This window comes from Girardinichthys multiradiatus, chromosome 23 (assembly GCF_021462225.1).
Source record: "Girardinichthys multiradiatus isolate DD_20200921_A chromosome 23, DD_fGirMul_XY1, whole genome shotgun sequence".
Lineage (NCBI taxonomy): Eukaryota > Metazoa > Chordata > Actinopteri > Cyprinodontiformes > Goodeidae > Girardinichthys > Girardinichthys multiradiatus.
This window is the reverse complement of record NC_061815.1, coordinates 22596411-22613904: the sequence shown is the minus strand read 5'-3', so window position 1 is coordinate 22613904 and position 17494 is coordinate 22596411. Positions and strand designations below refer to the sequence as shown.

Genomic DNA, 17494 nt, shown 5'->3' with positions numbered 1-17494 from the left:
TGTCTTTAAAACTCTTTGCTCTGATTGGTCAATTTACGATTTTTGAAAAGGGGAAAGAAAGGATGGCTGCTTAGTCCATCTCTGAGGGTGGGCCAGTCCAAGGCAAAGCAACCTGAGCAGCTGCTCTTAATGTGACAGACCAACACAGAGTAGTGCATATTTGTAAAATGAAAGGAAATTGATACAAGGCTGATTTTTCTTACAGAAATCTGAAGTGTTGAATGCATTTGTACTCTACCCTTTATTCCAATACCTCTAAATAAAATCCTGTGTAAACAAATGCCTTTAGACATTAAATAGAGAAGATGAACAAAAACAGGATCATGAAGACCAAGGGACACAGCAGACAGGTCAGGGATAAAGCTGTGGAGCAGATTAAAGCAGGGCCACGATATAAAATCATTCCAAGAACTATATACTTACCATGATATGGCCGTCCACCTGAACAGACAGGCTGGGCAACAGTCTAATGGTAACACTAGAGGAGCTACAGAGATCCACAGCTCAGGTGGAGATGAATACAGGGCGATTCTGGAAGGACACCTGTTGGAGGCTGGAGCAGGCTTGAGACTGGGGCGAATGGGTTTTATTATTCTTATATTCTATAAATCATGTTACAAGAGGATGCCAAGGTTGGCTTCCGATCTACCAGCAAAGGTAAAAATGTACCGATTTATTTTCTGTCACATTACCTTTAAAATCACTAAGACGATTGTCAACTGTGGACTGAATTATACTAAATTCAGATTCTTTAAAGCACAGTTGGCAAAGTTCCGTTTGTAAAAGTTTCAATATTAAATCTCAGTGCTTGTATGTACCAGACCCAGTTTTAAAACTACGCACAAAGTTAAACTCCAATCTAACAGGTCTAGATGATAAAAAAAAAAAAGCAAGGTAATTGTCCTTTTAAATGTTTGAATAAGTGTTTATCAGTGTGTGGTAATTCAAAGACAAATGGTGCAAGTTTAAAAAAATGTAGAAGAATCCATTTCATTTTCATTCATGTTTGGACTTGTTAGATAATAGAATACGATTTAAAAAGGTTAAAATTTTTCCCAACTCGATAATGGAATTTTTCAAGAATGCTTAGGAACCCTGGAGATACTTCAAGAAAACCTAAATTATGTTATACACAAACAAGGTTTCTTATTGATTTTTGCACCTCTCCATCAGACACTAATTGTGCATTTTAAATAAATTAAACTAAGTGAACGAACAGAAACGACAAGTAACTCACTCAAACTGCAACGCCAACATCCCTCCAGGGCGATTTTGTAGACAGCTGTCCGAGTCTATAAGCAGGACTCCCACACATTGCTCATTGTTTTGGTCACTTTATTAAATGTTATATTAAATACTTATGAAGATTATAGCAGTTCATTAATGGCAAAACATATCGGTGTATCTGCAAACGTGAGAACATTCTTCAATAAAAAGGGGCGAAGTAACTTATTCTACATTTATAAAACACAGCTTGTGCAACAGGCGTCTCTTGGTGAGAAAAGTCCACCTTCCTCTTGCTGAATGGCGACACCGGTTTAAGCTCTTAGAAGAAAGAATGTCCCAAAGTAGAATACAAGTCATCTGGGGGCCCCGCCTGGTGAAACTTCAGCGTCCAGGAGAGCATTACTCACAAAGCACCGCACAAAATCAGCCGCGTATAATAAGAATTCCAGTCGTTCGCTGATCCTGTCCAGTCCGTCCGGAAAGTGATACTTGGAAATGTCAAAGACAGGTTTGGAGCAAAGCTTGGGCCCTGTGACACCCAGCTTGAGAGGCTGTGCTTCGCGAGACCCTGCAAACCCACCCAAACTGGGCCAAATCAACAGAAGTGAAACAAAATAAACAGCAACAACACATAAATGAATGAGCAGGAACACACAGTGCTATGCTAAGCAACACGTAACAATAAGAATGATGTTACAAAGAGGTCATCGGAGCCGGCAGGCAGTTCTGGACGACACAAGCATTCCATTAACAGTTTCAGCAACAACTAATGTAAACACTTAAAAGCAGAATAGAAAATATTCACAACAAATCTCAAGTTTTTACAGAGATTTTTTTTTAGTATATTATGTAAGGCCTTATTTTTTATCTTTTTGCTGACTTCTTTTTAGCTTCTTCCTCGTCCTGAAATGAGGGGGACTTTGCAGCACCAACAGCTGTTCTAGTTCATCAGGTAACTGATGAGGAATCGCTAATAATCAGAGCTTATTTTCTCCTGTAGTTCTGTAACCAATGGTTCTGGTCCCACTTGAATGTCGGTAGGCATTTAAAACCATACAAAAAAACAAAAAAAAAGAGTTTAAATAACCAGGAAACCCTTTTTGAAGGGGAAAAACAATACAATGCTAAAAAGCATTGACGGTACAACAGGTTTGTTGTCAAATACACGAAAACTGATTCTACAGAACTCGAATAACATAAACGGTGCTATATACATTTTTTTTCTTCTGTGACACATTTGAACAAACCTTTAACACAGTCATGTTTACATTATATTTACTGTCTCTCAGTGAATCACAGCACAACACTATTCAATCTGAGGCCCCAGCAGACAGCGGTCTACTTCATCACATTTCAGCTCTGAGTGGTCTCACAGAGAGTTTGCCACAGACAGCAGGGGGCGCTGCAGGGAGCCAGAGAGTGGAGGGCCCGATCTGACCTACATGCCCTGTGAGGGGCCAGGGTTCTTGCCGCCGCCGCCGCCACCACCACCGCCTTGATTGCCGCCCATGCCGTGGAGCCGCTGGTAAAGCCCGAGCAGGTTCATTTGGTTCATCCCGCCTGCCATCATACCGTTCTGCAGGGCCAGCTGGTTCAGGTAGGTGGCCTGGTTGGCCATGGCCAGCTGTTGTTCCTGCACCTTCCTGTTGGTGATCAGCTTCTGCACGTACATCATCAGCTGGGGAAACACAGACGGAGACTTCAGTGTATGTGTCGGAAATATATGAAGATGAGAGAAGATGACACATGCCATAAACATTTCGTTTACATGAATGTGAGAAGTTTATCATACATTTGCAGTCAACATTTTGCAGCAGTTACAGCTGCAGGTCTTTTGGAGCAGGTCTCTGAGTTTCTCACATCTAGAAAGGTAAATTCTGTGCTTGATGTTTAAGGTTGTTGTCCATCATGCAACAGGATCGCCCTGTATTTAGCTTTCTCCTTGTTCCTATCAGCCCTGACCCGCTTCTCTATGCCCACTTAAGGGAAGAATCTCCACAGCATAATGCTGCCACCAACATGCCTCATGGTGAGGTGATGTGCAGTGGTAGCTTTCCACCAGGCACATCGTTTTGCATGCAGGCCAAAAGAGTTTAGCTTTTTGTCTCATCTACTCAGAGCACCCACATGTTTGCTGTGTGCCCTGCAAAGCTTGTTGTTAGCTGCAAACTGGACATCTTTCTTCTTGCCTTGCTTCCTTAAAGCTCAAATTTGTGGAAGGGACGAACATTTATCCTGGCAACATATTCTCCCACCTAAGCGTTGGATCTTTGCAGCTCCTCCAGAGTTACCATGCCGACCTTGGCTGCTTCTCTTGATTAGTATCTTCCTCCCCCAGCCGATCAGTCAGTTTAGGTGAACAGCTGAATGGTAGGTTGGGATAAACGTTTTCCATATTCAGATGTTGGACTGACCAGCTCCATGAGACGTTCAAACTTGTTTTAGAACCAAACTCTGGGTTAAATTTCTCCACAATTTTCTTGCTGACCTGTCTGCTGTGTTCCTTGGTCTTCACAATCCTGTTTGTTCACTCTGCTGAGAACAAGTGGTCTCAAATGATAAATATATGACTTCTTAGACAAAGTGATGCTAGGCTAAAAACAAAGGCATAACCGTTTTTTCCCCCCCAGATTTCTTCTCTAAATGTTTCTGGGAAACAAACTGTTTTACAATAATGCCACACTTAATGTTGGTCTATCACACGAAATATAAATAAAATACACTGTTGTTTGTGTTTGCCTGTGAACACCTTTGGAGGGCAAGGTAACTCTGAGGGGTCTCTAATGATTACCAAAATATGCCTTAAAAAACAAAAACCTTCAGTTTTGTTTAAAGGATCTACTTTTCAGTCATCATTTTTGCCTAATAAACACTATAATGAGGGTTATTCTCCTAACTTCAATTCTATCATGATATTATATGGTACTATTGTGCGATAAAAGTTATAAAAAAAAAAACTATATTTTTTCCAGTGTTTTTTAGGTAACTGTGTGGCTGGGACTGCATGTCACAGCAATCAATGCGCCACAAACAAATACTGCTCTTGAAAAATATTCACATTCTGAAATACGCTTCTTTAGGATACCAGTTACATGAAGAAGTGTGATTTTTATCACTAAACTGCACACAGTAACTGCGTTTAATTGCATTTTCCAATGTATTGATCTTAATTGATGATCGCGTCAAACAGACAGTGGAGAAATTAGTAACAATCCCAACAATAATTTCAAACATCATTATTTGGAATTTATCCTCATCACGATAATTGAGAAGAAATCTTTCACGATACACGATAAATGCCCACCCCTACGATGCAACAGTTCTTACCGTTTGCTGCCTGGTGAGGACCTCTCTATAAATGGCTTCCCTGTGCTTGAGCTCCATTTCCACAGTGGCTTGGTGCCTCAGAGCCAAATCCTGGACCTGGCTCTCTGTGAGCGTTGGGTTGTCCTTCCACTGCAGGGGACAAGGGTTCACTAACCATTAGAAAATTACCGCTTTCGATTAATATTCTTGTAATCAAAATGGATCCTCTGACTGGCTGAGGACTGCTTTAAAACCTCAGGTGCAGCTTTTAAAACGTACTATTCTGGCAATGATGTCTTCCACCGACTCCCGAGCTAAGGATTTCAACGCGTTGGTTGCTTCAATGACTTTCTGCCGTCCCTGGTTTATGAGGTCCTGGATGAAGAGCGGAAGAGACATGAAACATTCAACTGGAAACAGGTGAGTTTTTCACATCAGCTCAGAGTGGATGTCTCAGTGTTGTGAAGCCAATCATGGAGCACGTGCATCAGTACATTTTTTAAATAGCAAACCAACAGTAAATGCTCCCCTACAACAAATTAGCATTTTTATTGTGTTGTTCTGTCTCAACACCTCCAGCAATTTCAAACAAAAAGATCTTGTCCCAACATGATACCCTGAGTATAAGGAAGTATTATAGCATTTTAGATCCACATTAAATACCAAACTGCCTTCACTGCGTGGATCTCCGCACCCTCAGTGACTGCGTATTAATAGCTGCTGCCCCAGACATGCAGCATTATGAACTGGTCGGCCGCTGGTGGACTGGTGTCACAATTAGGAGCTGGGTTGGAGCGGGGTTTGAGGAATGTGGCTGGGGGGACAGAGAGGGAGGCATATGGGGCTCATTACTTACCTCCAGCTGCTGGTTGCTCATGGTGGCCAAAGCTGCCATGTTGTAGGAGAAGTAGTTGGAGGTGCCCATGTCTGGCTGAGCGTAGGACGAAGCGTAGTTGGTCCTCATAGACAGGCCCTGAGAGATACAAGGAACAGGCAGGAGGAGGGATGAAGTTACCAATTAGACAGGTGTTCAGAAGAACCAGAGGCACCATGTGACCAACTGCTTTTCAAGCACTGTGGTTAACAAGGAGGTAATTGTGTGTTGTGCCTTTCTCACACAGGATTCGCTCATAATCAGACCAGGGTTTTCAGGTCCCACCTTATTGGGTGGTTTCTGGTCTCTGTGGTGTCAGTCTGAACCCTCAGCTCCTAACTAAGGTTTTTATTAGCGCTGATCATAAGCAGGGATCAAGGGTCATCGATTAAACGTCCCTCCTGACAGTTGTTGCAGATATACTAAATTTTTTCATCTGTACCTTGTGAGACGCTCTTGCTGACCTCTCAGTAAAGTCACTAGTAGTTGCTGAATGATGTGTTATGATTCGCATCGTTGACCATCTGCATGGAACTGTGAAGGATGGTGCAGGAGAGACAAATAACATTGTGGGAAATTTAAATATGAATCTGAATGTGTTGAGAACTACTAATGCAGTTTCCTGACTCATTTCCAACCCCTCACCTTTATCCAGGCTTGGAAAGTGTGTACTATTTAGCTTATTGTTAAATGACACGGATCAGAACGAGAAACAAATCCTGATCAAAATGACCTTGATGAATAGGTCACAGACTGTGAGGTGAGCTGCATACAAGCCAAGAACGCTCATTTGTTCCTTGTCTTAAATCTAAAGATGAAATAAAATCATCAAAATGTGTGGCTGAGAGAGGATTACAAAAATCGGATGTCCTGATTTTTTGGTGTCTTTTGCAACTTTTCCAAAATCCATCTGGAGACAGAAAAGGTTATAGCATAAAATTCGGAATATTCATTCGGTGAGAGCAACAAGTTTCCCAGTATCAGGCAGCTCCTGCTGCATTAAGTGTGTGTGTGTGTGTGTGTGTAGTGACCTGAAGTAAACAGTCTCGTCTCAGTAAAGGCCAGCAGAATGCCGATGTTTGTATGTAATTGAGTCTCAGCTGCAGATGGTTTCCCCATGCCCTGTAATCTGGCCATCCGGTATGTAGTAGGGTGCATGTGTGTGTTTGAGTGTCTGTGTGTGTGTCTGTGAGAGACGGGGGCCAACAGGGGCCTCTGGACCTGGTCAGAGACAGGTGTGCAAATCTAAACAGTACAAACCCTCCAAACAACCCCAATCTGCACACTTTTCACTTGTAGCACAAAGCTGTTCTGGAGGTTCAGCTGAATCCCAAGATGCAAAATAGCTCATAGATTTATTAGGGGAAGGAAAAAATCTAGACTAGATTTTCAAATTATTATTTGTTATCATCTTTGGTATGTGCCTTCCTGAATTTAAGATATGTTGGAGAAATAAAGGGGCTCATAGCTTCAATTTCATTTTAAGTGCAAGATCACATTCTTGGTTTTCCCCTCTTGTTCAGAAGGTAAATCTGATATTATACATGTGGCTTTTTCTCGCCAGCACCAGCCGAACAATACACTCAAACACATTAACAGAGGTTGGGTTTCTTTACAGTTGCTGCTCTCGTAAATTCAAAACCAGAAAAAAATATGAAAGAACCTCTGGCGGACAGCCTGTAGAGGATAAAGAGCGGCCATTTCTCCGAGCTCTGACACTTTTCCCAGGTCAAAATGCCACAGTTTTTACAACGGTTTACATATTTGATTAGAAAATATTAACCTATCAGGGTTTTATTATCTATATGTTTAACAGATCATAAAGCAACATGATGCTCAAGTTGGCTTCTGATTCAGCAGAGTGGTAAAGGGCTAATACACCTTATCTTCTCTTTTTCCTGCCAGCTGGACTAGCTCACATCAGCTATTCTTTTTCATTTCTATCCCAAAGACTGAAAATCTGGACTGAATTATGCTGCACTAAATACAGCTTCATTAAGCACAGGTTGGGATCAGGGATGCCTTTAGGCCAGGGTTTCTTCAAGCATCAGTGAGCTAAATTCACAACTTCTACAAGATCTTTATGTCTGTAACATCAGGGTGTTAGCCAATTAAGACCCCTGCTTTCAAAATAAACCTCATCCACCACTTGTGGACAACTTCACAATTTAATTCGATAGTTGCCTCAGCATGCAATAAGCACAAACGTGATTGTTGAAATTATAGAAATTGTTGGAAGACGCCATGAATAAACAAACCAATTTAAGACCTGGTGTGGAAATTCTGGACATATTTTAAGACTTTAAGGCCTAAAAGTCAGATTATTAAATGTAAGATAAACCCAGAATGAAATCCAATGTGTAAAAACTAGAGCTGTGTTGAGGTGAAATCACAGATGAGAAAAGGGAATTCGATTGTAAATAAATCGAATTTATATATATTTTTAGAGACTAAAACTTTTATCTAATATGTTACAGAAGAAGAAATAAAGTACAGAATTTAAAAGACATGGAAAATAAGGAAAGCGATTTTTGTAGTATTCCAGACTCCATAGGAACTCTGATATGTGGATCTTTACAGTGAGAGAGATGCTGGTGATGGGAATATTAATGGTTTCACCCCAGCGTCTGGGTTTTTCCTGCCCCTGGGAACCCTCCAGTTTGCTGAAAAGCAGAACGTTCAGAAGCAAAAAGGCGCTTATGGACACACAGGACAGAAGAGAGAAGAGTGCGTTGGAAAAATAATCATTAGGGTGAATTGGAATCTAGGGTTACGAGGAGGGGGAAGATTTGCCCTTGTACAACATTACCACCTTCATGCACTTCTCCAAATATACCCAGCTAATTGCCCCACAGGAAAGGAAAGGAGAAAGATGGAGACAGAGTACAGTATGTGCAGGAGGAGATTCTAACCATCTGTCTAACTTGACTAACTTTGACACTACTTAGTAAACTTTAGAGATTTCAAAAACTGAACCCAAAGCAAAGCCAAAACCACCAGTGGAGAAGATCTTACAGCATCATCCCATCATCTGCTTGCTGCGGGTGATGACGGGTCCAAAGATCCAAAAACAAAAACAGGGCCTCAGTCCGCTCAACCTCCCACTTTAATGTCAGTGTTTTCAACAACAACAACACTGGAAAAAGATTAAGTTCTAAAAACAAGCTTCAAAATTACTTCTCAGAGTTCTGTTCTTTTTATACAATTTATAAGGATCAAAAACAAAAGTCTATTCTGAGGTTAGGGCAAAGAAATGGATGGATGGACATGGATGGATGGATGGATGGATGGACATGGATGGATGGATGGATGGATGGACATGGATGGATAGATGGATGGATGGATGGATATGGATGGATGGAGGGATGGACATGGATGGATGGATGGATGGATGGACATGGATGGATGGATGGATGGACATGGATGGATGGAGGGATGGACATGGATGGATGGATGGATGGATGGACATGGATGGATGGATGGATGGACATGAATGGACATGGAGGGATGGACATGGATGGATGGATGGATGGATGGATGGATGGACATGGATGGATGGATGGATGGATGGACATGAATGGACATGGAGGGATGGACATGGATGGATGGATGGATGGATGGATGGATGGACATGGATGGATGGATGGATGGATGGACATGGATGGATGGATGGACATGGATGGATGGATGGATGGACATGGATGGATGGATGGATGGACATGGATGGATGGATGGACATGGATGGATGGATGGATGGATGGACATGGACGGACATGGATGGATGGAGGGATGGACATGGATGGATGGATGGATGGACATGGATGGATGGACATGGATGGACATGGATGGATGGATGGATGGATGGACATGGACGGATCGATGGATGGATGGACATGGACGGACAGATGGATGGATGGACATGGACGGACGGTTGGATGGACATGGACGGATTGATGGATGGATGGACGGATCGATAGACCTGGACGGATGGATGGACATGGACGGATGGATGGACGGACGGACATGGACGGATCGATGGATGGATGGACATGGATGGATGGACGGATGGATGAATGGACATGGATGGATGGACATGGATGGATGGATGGATGGATGGACATGGATGGATGGACGGATGGACATGGATGGATGGATGGATGGACATGGATGGATGGACATGGATGGAGGGATGGACATGGATGGACGGATGGAGGGATGGATGGATGGACATGGATGGATGGATGTATGGATGGATGGACATGGATGGATGGATGGATGGACATGGACGGACGTGGATGGATGGATGGACGGATCGATGGATGGATGGACATGGACGGACATGGACGGATCGATGGATGGATGGACATGGATGGATGGATGGACGGATCGATGGATGGATAGACATGGACGGATGGATGGACATGGACGGATGGATGGACATGGACGGATGGATGGACATGGACGGATGGATGGACGGATTGATGGATGGATGGACATGGATGGATGGATGGACATGGATGGACGGATCGATGGATGGATGGACATGGATGGATGGATGGACGGATCGATGGATGGATGGACATGGACGGACATGGATGGATGGATGGACGGATGGACATGGATGGATGGATGGATGGATCGATGGATGATAGACATGGAAGGATGGACGGACATGGACGGATGGACGGACATGGATGGATGGATGGACATGGGATGGATGGATGGACATGGACGGATGGATGGACATGGACGGACGGACATGGATGGATGGACGGACATGGACGGATGGACATGGACGGACATGGATGGATGGATGGACGGACATGGATGGATGGATGGACGGATCGATGGATGGATAGACATGGACGGATGGATGGACATGGACGGATGGATGGACGGACATGGATGGATGGATGGACGGACATGGATGGATGGATGGACGGATCGATGGATGGATAGACATGGACGGATGGATGGACATGGACGGATGGATGGACGGACATGGATGGATGGACATGGACGGACATGGATGGATGGATGGACATGGGATGGACGGATGGACGGACATGGACGGATGGATGGACGGACATGGACGGATGGATGGACATGGATGGACATACAGGTCCTTCTCAAAATATTAGCATATTGTGATAAAGTTCATTATTTTCCATAATGTCATGATGAAAATTTAACATTCATATATTTTAGATTCATTGCACACTAACTGAAATATTTCAGGTCTTTTATTGTCTTAATACGGATGATTTTGGCATACAGCTCATGAAAACCCAAAATTCCTATCTCACAAAATTAGCATATCATTAAAAGGGTCTCTAAACGAGCTATGAACCTAATCATCTGAATCAACGAGTTAACTCTAAACACCTGCAAAAGATTCCTGGGGCCTTTAAAACTCCCAGCCTGGTTCATCACTCAAAACCCCAATCATGGGTAAGACTGCCGACCTGACTGCTGTCCAGAAGGCCACTATTGACACCCTCAAGCAAGAGGGTAAGACACAGAAAGAAATTTCTGAACGAATAGGCTGTTCCCAGAGTGCAGTATCAAGGCACCTCAGTGGGAAGTCTGTGGGAAGGAAAAAGTGTGGCAGAAAACGCTGCACAACGAGAAGAGGTGACCGGACCCTGAGGAAGATTGTGGAGAAGGGCCGATTCCAGACCTTGGGGGACCTGCGGAAGCAGTGGACTGAGTCTGGAGTAGAAACATCCAGAGCCACCGTGCACAGGCGTGTGCAGGAAATGGGCTACAGGTGCCACATTCCCCAGGTCAAGCCACTTTTGAACCAGAAACAGCGGCAGAAGTGCCTGACCTGGGCTACAGAGAAGCAGCACTGGACTGTTGCTCAGTGGTCCAAAGTACTTTTTTTTGGATGAAAGCAAATTCTGCATGTCATTCGGAAATCAAGGTGCCAGAGTCTGGAGGAAGACTGGGGAGAAGGAAATGCCAAAATGCCAGACGTCCAGTGTCAAGTACCCACAGTCAGTGATGGTCTGGGGTGCCGTGTCAGCTGCTGGTGTTGGTCCACTGTGTTTTATCAAGGGCAGGGTCAATGCAGCTAGCTATCAGGAGATTTTGGAGCACTTCATGCTTCCATCTGCTGAAAAGCTTTATGGAGATGAAGATTTCATTTTTCAGCACGACCTGGCACCTGCTCACAGTGCCAAAACCACTGGTAAATGGTTTACTGACCATGGTATCACTGTGCTCAATTGGCCTGCCAACTCTCCTGACCTGAACCCCATAGAGAATCTGTGGGATATTGTGAAGAGAACGTTGAGAGACTCAAGACCCAACACTCTGGATGAGCTAAAGGCCGCTATCGAAGCATCCTGGGCCTCCATAAGACCTCAGCAGTGCCACAGGCTGATTGCCTCCATGCCACGCCGCATTGAAGCTGTCATTTCTGCCAAAGGATTCCCGACCAAGTATTGAGTGCATAACTGTACATGATTATTTGAAGGTTGACGTTTTTTGTATTAAAAACACTTTTCTTTTATTGGTCGGATGAAATATGCTAATTTTGTGAGATAGGAATTTTGGGTTTTCATGAGCTGTATGCCAAAATCATCCGTATTAAGACAATAAAAGACCTGAAATATTTCAGTTAGTGTGCAATGAATCTAAAATATATGAATGTTAAATTTTCATCATGACATTATGGAAAATAATGAACTTTATCACAATATGCTAATTTTTTGAAAAGGACCTGTAGATGGATGGATGGATGGTAGGTAGGAAGGAACAACAAATGATTGGCAAGAAACCAGAACAGAAAAAAGACGGGTGAAAACATGGATGAGGGATGGATGGGTGAGACTCTGATAATAGAAAAAGTTCTCAATATTACATTTCATTCTTCCATACTTATGCAGACCAAGAAAATACCTAAACTGAGTTTCATTCATGGCCATCCTACACTGGAAGCCTGTGAATGTACCTGCTGATGTTTTGGTTAGTGGTTTCTCCTTACTCACCTTCTTCTCTGCTTCATACTCGGCCCACGCCGCCTTGCGATCCTCCTCACTGAGGGCTTCCTCCTCCTTGTGGTCCAGCAGGGAGTCGTGCTCATGATAACACACAATTTGATCCTTATTGTTCTGCAGCATCTCCGCTAGGATGGGATCCTGCAGAGAACGCAGAAGCAGGATTAGACATACGTGTCCAATGTCAGATAATCCAACAGGGTTCAAGATAAAGAAAACAATCCCAGGCACAAATTAGAGAGCAGTTTTCTGAAACTCCAGTTTCCATGCCTGCATTGTTATTGAAAACAATAGCAGAGGGAATTTAAGACAACATGGTTTAAATTACGCTCTTTGCAGAACATTCACTTTTCCTTTTAACAGCTTAGCTTTACTTTAAACTGAAACAGTCAGTGTCAGGTTGGCTCATTCACCTCCACCCCGACCGGTCAAAGGAGGCTTCAGCACCCGTTTCCTGCCCTTCTTTGTCTTACTTTGAGCAGTGAGCGTGTGAATTTGGTTTAAAAAACAAAAATCATGAACGCTAATGGCTTTAAAGAAAACTGGAACATCAACCAAAGAAATTAAGCAGTGATTGCAAACCTGTGATGAATAAATTTAAAATAAACACCAGACTAGACAGAGTGAAACCGGATCCACCAAAGGGAGGGGGGGGTGGTCGGCATGAAAACTATCTCTTTTAGGGCTTCGTGCAGAGCTTCTCACCCGCACACACAGCAACTCCTCTTAGGAGGTAGGTGCTCCACAGTGACATGTGTTTATGGTTCCTGGCCATCACGCTCAATCAGGACAAAACTGGGCCACCCTTAAACAACCAAACATTTCCAAGCAGCACACAGCGAGGGATTTCACTGCGGCTTTACCCTCTAATTAGGACATAAAAGCACAGAGGGGTCTGATGGTCCGATTACGATAACAGGCACGATTTGTTTTACCAGAAAAAGGAGAGTAGAAGGTCAAAGCAAATACAAAGTCAACGCCACCAGCATGGCTAACGATGGAACATGGACGGTGTTTTTAATGACGAACAGGCCGCGTAAATCCCATTTTACACCCTTGATAATTAGGCCGACAACCTACATGCAATACAAAAGTGAGGCATGTTTGTCATTTTGCAACCACAACCTTTAAAAGGATTTTATTAGGAGTTTAGACGTTGAGCCTAATAAATTTTAAATAAAAACTGAAATGTGTGGCAGGCTAAATCCGTATGCAGGTTTCTTGAGTTGATACTTTGTAAAACCACCCATGGCTGCGATTACAGGTACAAGTCTTTTGGGCTGGGTCTACCAGCTTTGCACATCTAGACACTAGAGGACATTTTACCCATTCTTCTTTGAAAAATAGCTCAAGCTCAGTCAGATTTGACTGCAAGTTTCTAAACATTAACTTCCAAGCTCTGCCACAGATTTAGGTCTGCACATTTGGGACATTCTAACACACAATTATGCTTTGATCCGAGCCATTCGGTTGAAGCTCTACGTGTCTGTTTTTGGTTGCTAGAAGGTGAACCTCCAAAGGTTTTCTTCTAGTAAGGTTCTTTAGTAAGCATCCCCACAGCATCATGCAGCCACCATCGTGTTTCAAAGTCAGAGCTCCTTCTTCCACATGTCCCCCACATGGCTTGTAGAAAATTTCAACAATGTCAGGTTTATGTGCAAACCATCTGAATTCATCCAGATTTATCAGGCTCTCTAAATAATGCTCTCCTTGTCCACCCTGTCAGTTTAGGTGGCTGCCATTGCTTGCTAGGTTTGCGCCATACTGTTTCAGCTTTCAGATGATACCTGAGCAGAGCTCTGAGATGTGCAAAGCCCGGGATGTTTTATAACCTAAACCTGTTCTAAACGTCTCCTGTGTTCTCACTGACCTGTCTGCTAGGCTCCTCGGTCCTGATGATACTGGGTGTTCACTAATCTTTTCTAAAAACCTCTGGCTTCACAGAACAGCTGGATGTACCCATGGACAAAATCACACAATGTCTGAAGGTAATTTGTTGCACTAGATTTTATTCAAGTTGTATTTATTGGTGTAGTACTTTGACCATGGGAAATCAGACAGGAAAGACATAGCAAGTACTTCATATCACTAAAAGAACAAGTCCCTACATTATCTATTCAACAAGAACGCTCCCATCTAAACTCTGCGATCTGTTCTGCGCGTAGAAAGCGTTTTCATCTAAAGGCATGAAAGAGACGAGTTTCTGACAGTTGACGGGTTAATGGGTCAGTGAAGCTGCAGGTCAAATGACGCGCTCGCGTTGGTAAACAGTGCATTCTGGGATACCCAAGTAATCTCCACCAGCTCCGGGGTGGTCCGGTCCATCTTCTATCCTGGAGTGCTCTGTGTGTGTGTCCAGAGGGAGCGCTAATGATGTAGGTAACCTGACCTACACTATTGTAATCCTCATGAACGTGAACACAGTGAAGCCTATCAATTTGAGACAGCGGGTGGGCAGATCCATAGAGAGAGGGCGCCAAGTCAACTCTGATTTGTTTCTCCTGCTTCAAAAACAATGTGTAAAAATTAAAATATTGGGCATCAAAATACACAGCTCAAAAAAATAAAGGGAACACTCAAATAACACATCCTAGATATGAATGAATGAAATATTCTCATTGAATACTTTGTTCTGTACAAAGTTGAATGTGCTGACAACAAAATCACACAAAAATCATCAATGGAAATAAAATGTATTAACCAATGGAGGCCTGGATTTGGAGTCACACACAAAATGAAAGTGGAAAAACACTACAGGCTGATCCAACTTTGATGTAATGTCCTTAAAACAAGTCAAAATGAGGCTCAGTATTGTGTATGACCTCCCTACAACGCCTGGGCATGCTCCTGATGAGACGGCGGATGGTCTCCTGAGGGATCTCCTCCCAGACCTGGACTAAAGCATCCACCAACTTGGTACCTAATGGCAGTCAGGCTACCTCTGGCGAACACATGGAGGGCCATGCAGCCCTCCAAAGAAATGCCACCCGACACCATTACTGACCCACTGCCTAACCGGTCATGCTGAAGGATGTTTCAGGCAGCAGATCTCTCTTCACGGTGTCTCCAGACTCTGTCATGTCTGTCACATGTGTTCAGTGTGAACCTGCTTTCATCTGTGAAGAGCACAGGGTGCTGGTGCCAAATTTGCCAATCCTGGTGTTCTCTGGCAAATGACAACGTTCTGCACGGTGTTGGGCTGTGAGCACAACCCCCATTTGTGGACGTCGGGCCCTCATACCATCCTCATGGAGTCAGTTTCTAACTGTCTGTGCAGACACATGCACATTTGTGGCCTGCTGGAGGTCATTTTGCAGGACTCTGGCAGTGCTCCTCCTGTTCCTCCTTGCACAAAGGTGGAGGTAGTGGTCCTGCTGCTGGGTTGTTGCCCTCCTACGGCCTCCTCCATGTCTCCTGGTGTACTGGCCTGCCTCCTGGTAGCACCTCCAGGCTCTGGACGCTACGCTGACAGACACAGCAAACCTTCTTGCCACAGCTCGCATTGATGTGCCATCCTGGATGAGCTGCACTACCTGAGCCACTTGTGTGGGTTGTAGAGTCTGTCTCACGCTACCACGAGTGTGAAAGCACCACCAACATTCAAAAGTGACCAAAACATCAGCCAGAAAGCATAGGTACTGAGAAGTGGTCTGTGGTCCCCACCTGCAGAACCACTCCTTTATTGAGTGAGTCTTGATAATCGCCAAAGATTTCCCCCTGTTGTCTTTTCCATTTACACAACAACATGAGAAATTGATTGTCAATCAGTGTTGCTTCCTAAGTGGACAGTTTGATTTCACAGAAGTTTGATTTACTTGGAGTTATATTGTGTTGTTTAAGTGTTCCCTTTATTTGTTTGTGTACAATGGCTCTAATGGAGTGATTGCACACATGGACTTAATTTGGAAAGATCATTAATCTTATTTATTTTGTAAATTCTTAAACTTTACACCAGTTTTAGAGTTTGAAACAATAAATAACCAAGATTATTAACGAGCAAGCCATGCATTGTACAGCAGCACACCAGTGATACGCACAATCTCTACTGGGCTGCTATTACCAGTTTCTTACTCAAATCCTCTGAACCATCAGGGCTGTTCCTAGCTTCAGAAGGACAACCATGAACTCAAAGCCACAATGTCTTTACACCCTCCAGGCCCTGGGTTTATCCACCTGTCAGTCATTTAACAAAGACACACAATCATGCATTTCACAACCTCTTACAAACAGCAAAACGCACTTCTTTACAAACAAGCCTCAGCTAGCAGCATTATGGGGGTCTACTTCTGTAAGAGCCCACCTTTACAGCCAGAGGAGTTGCTGGTAGGTCTGAAGGGATTCAGAAGGATTCGACAAGACTTAATGGTGACTTTTTAAGACCTTCTCAACATTATATCAAAGTTGTTACGCATACTTTAGGTGTTTTTTTCCTGGTTGTGAAATAAACAAGAAAGACAGAGGTGGACTTAAGCATCCATGTAACAAGAATCAAATCTCTGACACAATCTTAATCTACACAAACTAAAGATGCACACAGAAAGGAACACATCTTTAGTTTCATTCGCTGGTCACCAGAATCGAACCATTTTTAGCCTGATGAAAACTTGATAAGGTTTCTACCTTTGAGATAGAACATGCTGGATTCGGAGCCAGATAAAAATCCAGATCTTTGTCCAAACGGTGAACGGACCACAGCTAAGCACTACTACTGACAACAATGCTACAAACTGAACAAGAAACAAGGTTAGCCTTTGAGGTGTCAAGACATGTCTGCGGTTCATTCATTCAGACTGCAAGAGAGCGAGACTTGGCAAAAGCAAAAGAAAAAAAAAAAAAAAATGCTCAGTTTTATTCTTTTGAGGTTTCTACCTCTGTGATAGAACATGCTGGATTCGGAAATGTCGGCAGCCGTTTGGATATCTGAGTTAGGCTAAGGATCTACATCCTGCTGTTTGATTGATGCTTATTGTGAGGGTCATTTCATCTTATTTTAAAATACTACAACCTAGTATGAGATTACCTTTGCTACTTGGATAAATAACAAAAGACCACTCCACAAATAACAAGAAGGGCTAGAAAATAA

General features: G+C 43.4%; 1 protein-coding gene across 1 annotated transcript in view; it reads right to left on the bottom strand.

Moving 5' to 3' along the window:
* Window positions 1-1318: 1318 nt before the first annotated feature.
* The window catches only part of atrx (ATRX chromatin remodeler), a 45426-nt gene continuing 29250 nt past the window's right edge, over window positions 1319-17494 (bottom strand). The window contains exons 30-34 of the mRNA XM_047353190.1: window positions 12403-12552; window positions 5390-5506; window positions 4813-4908; window positions 4555-4683; window positions 1319-2905 (exon numbers count right to left, since the gene is read on the bottom strand). Of these exons, the coding sequence (XP_047209146.1) occupies window positions 2666-2905; window positions 4555-4683; window positions 4813-4908; window positions 5390-5506; window positions 12403-12552 (732 nt within the window). The 3' untranslated portion in view covers window positions 1319-2665. The remainder of the gene's footprint in view (window positions 2906-4554; window positions 4684-4812; window positions 4909-5389; window positions 5507-12402; window positions 12553-17494) is intronic.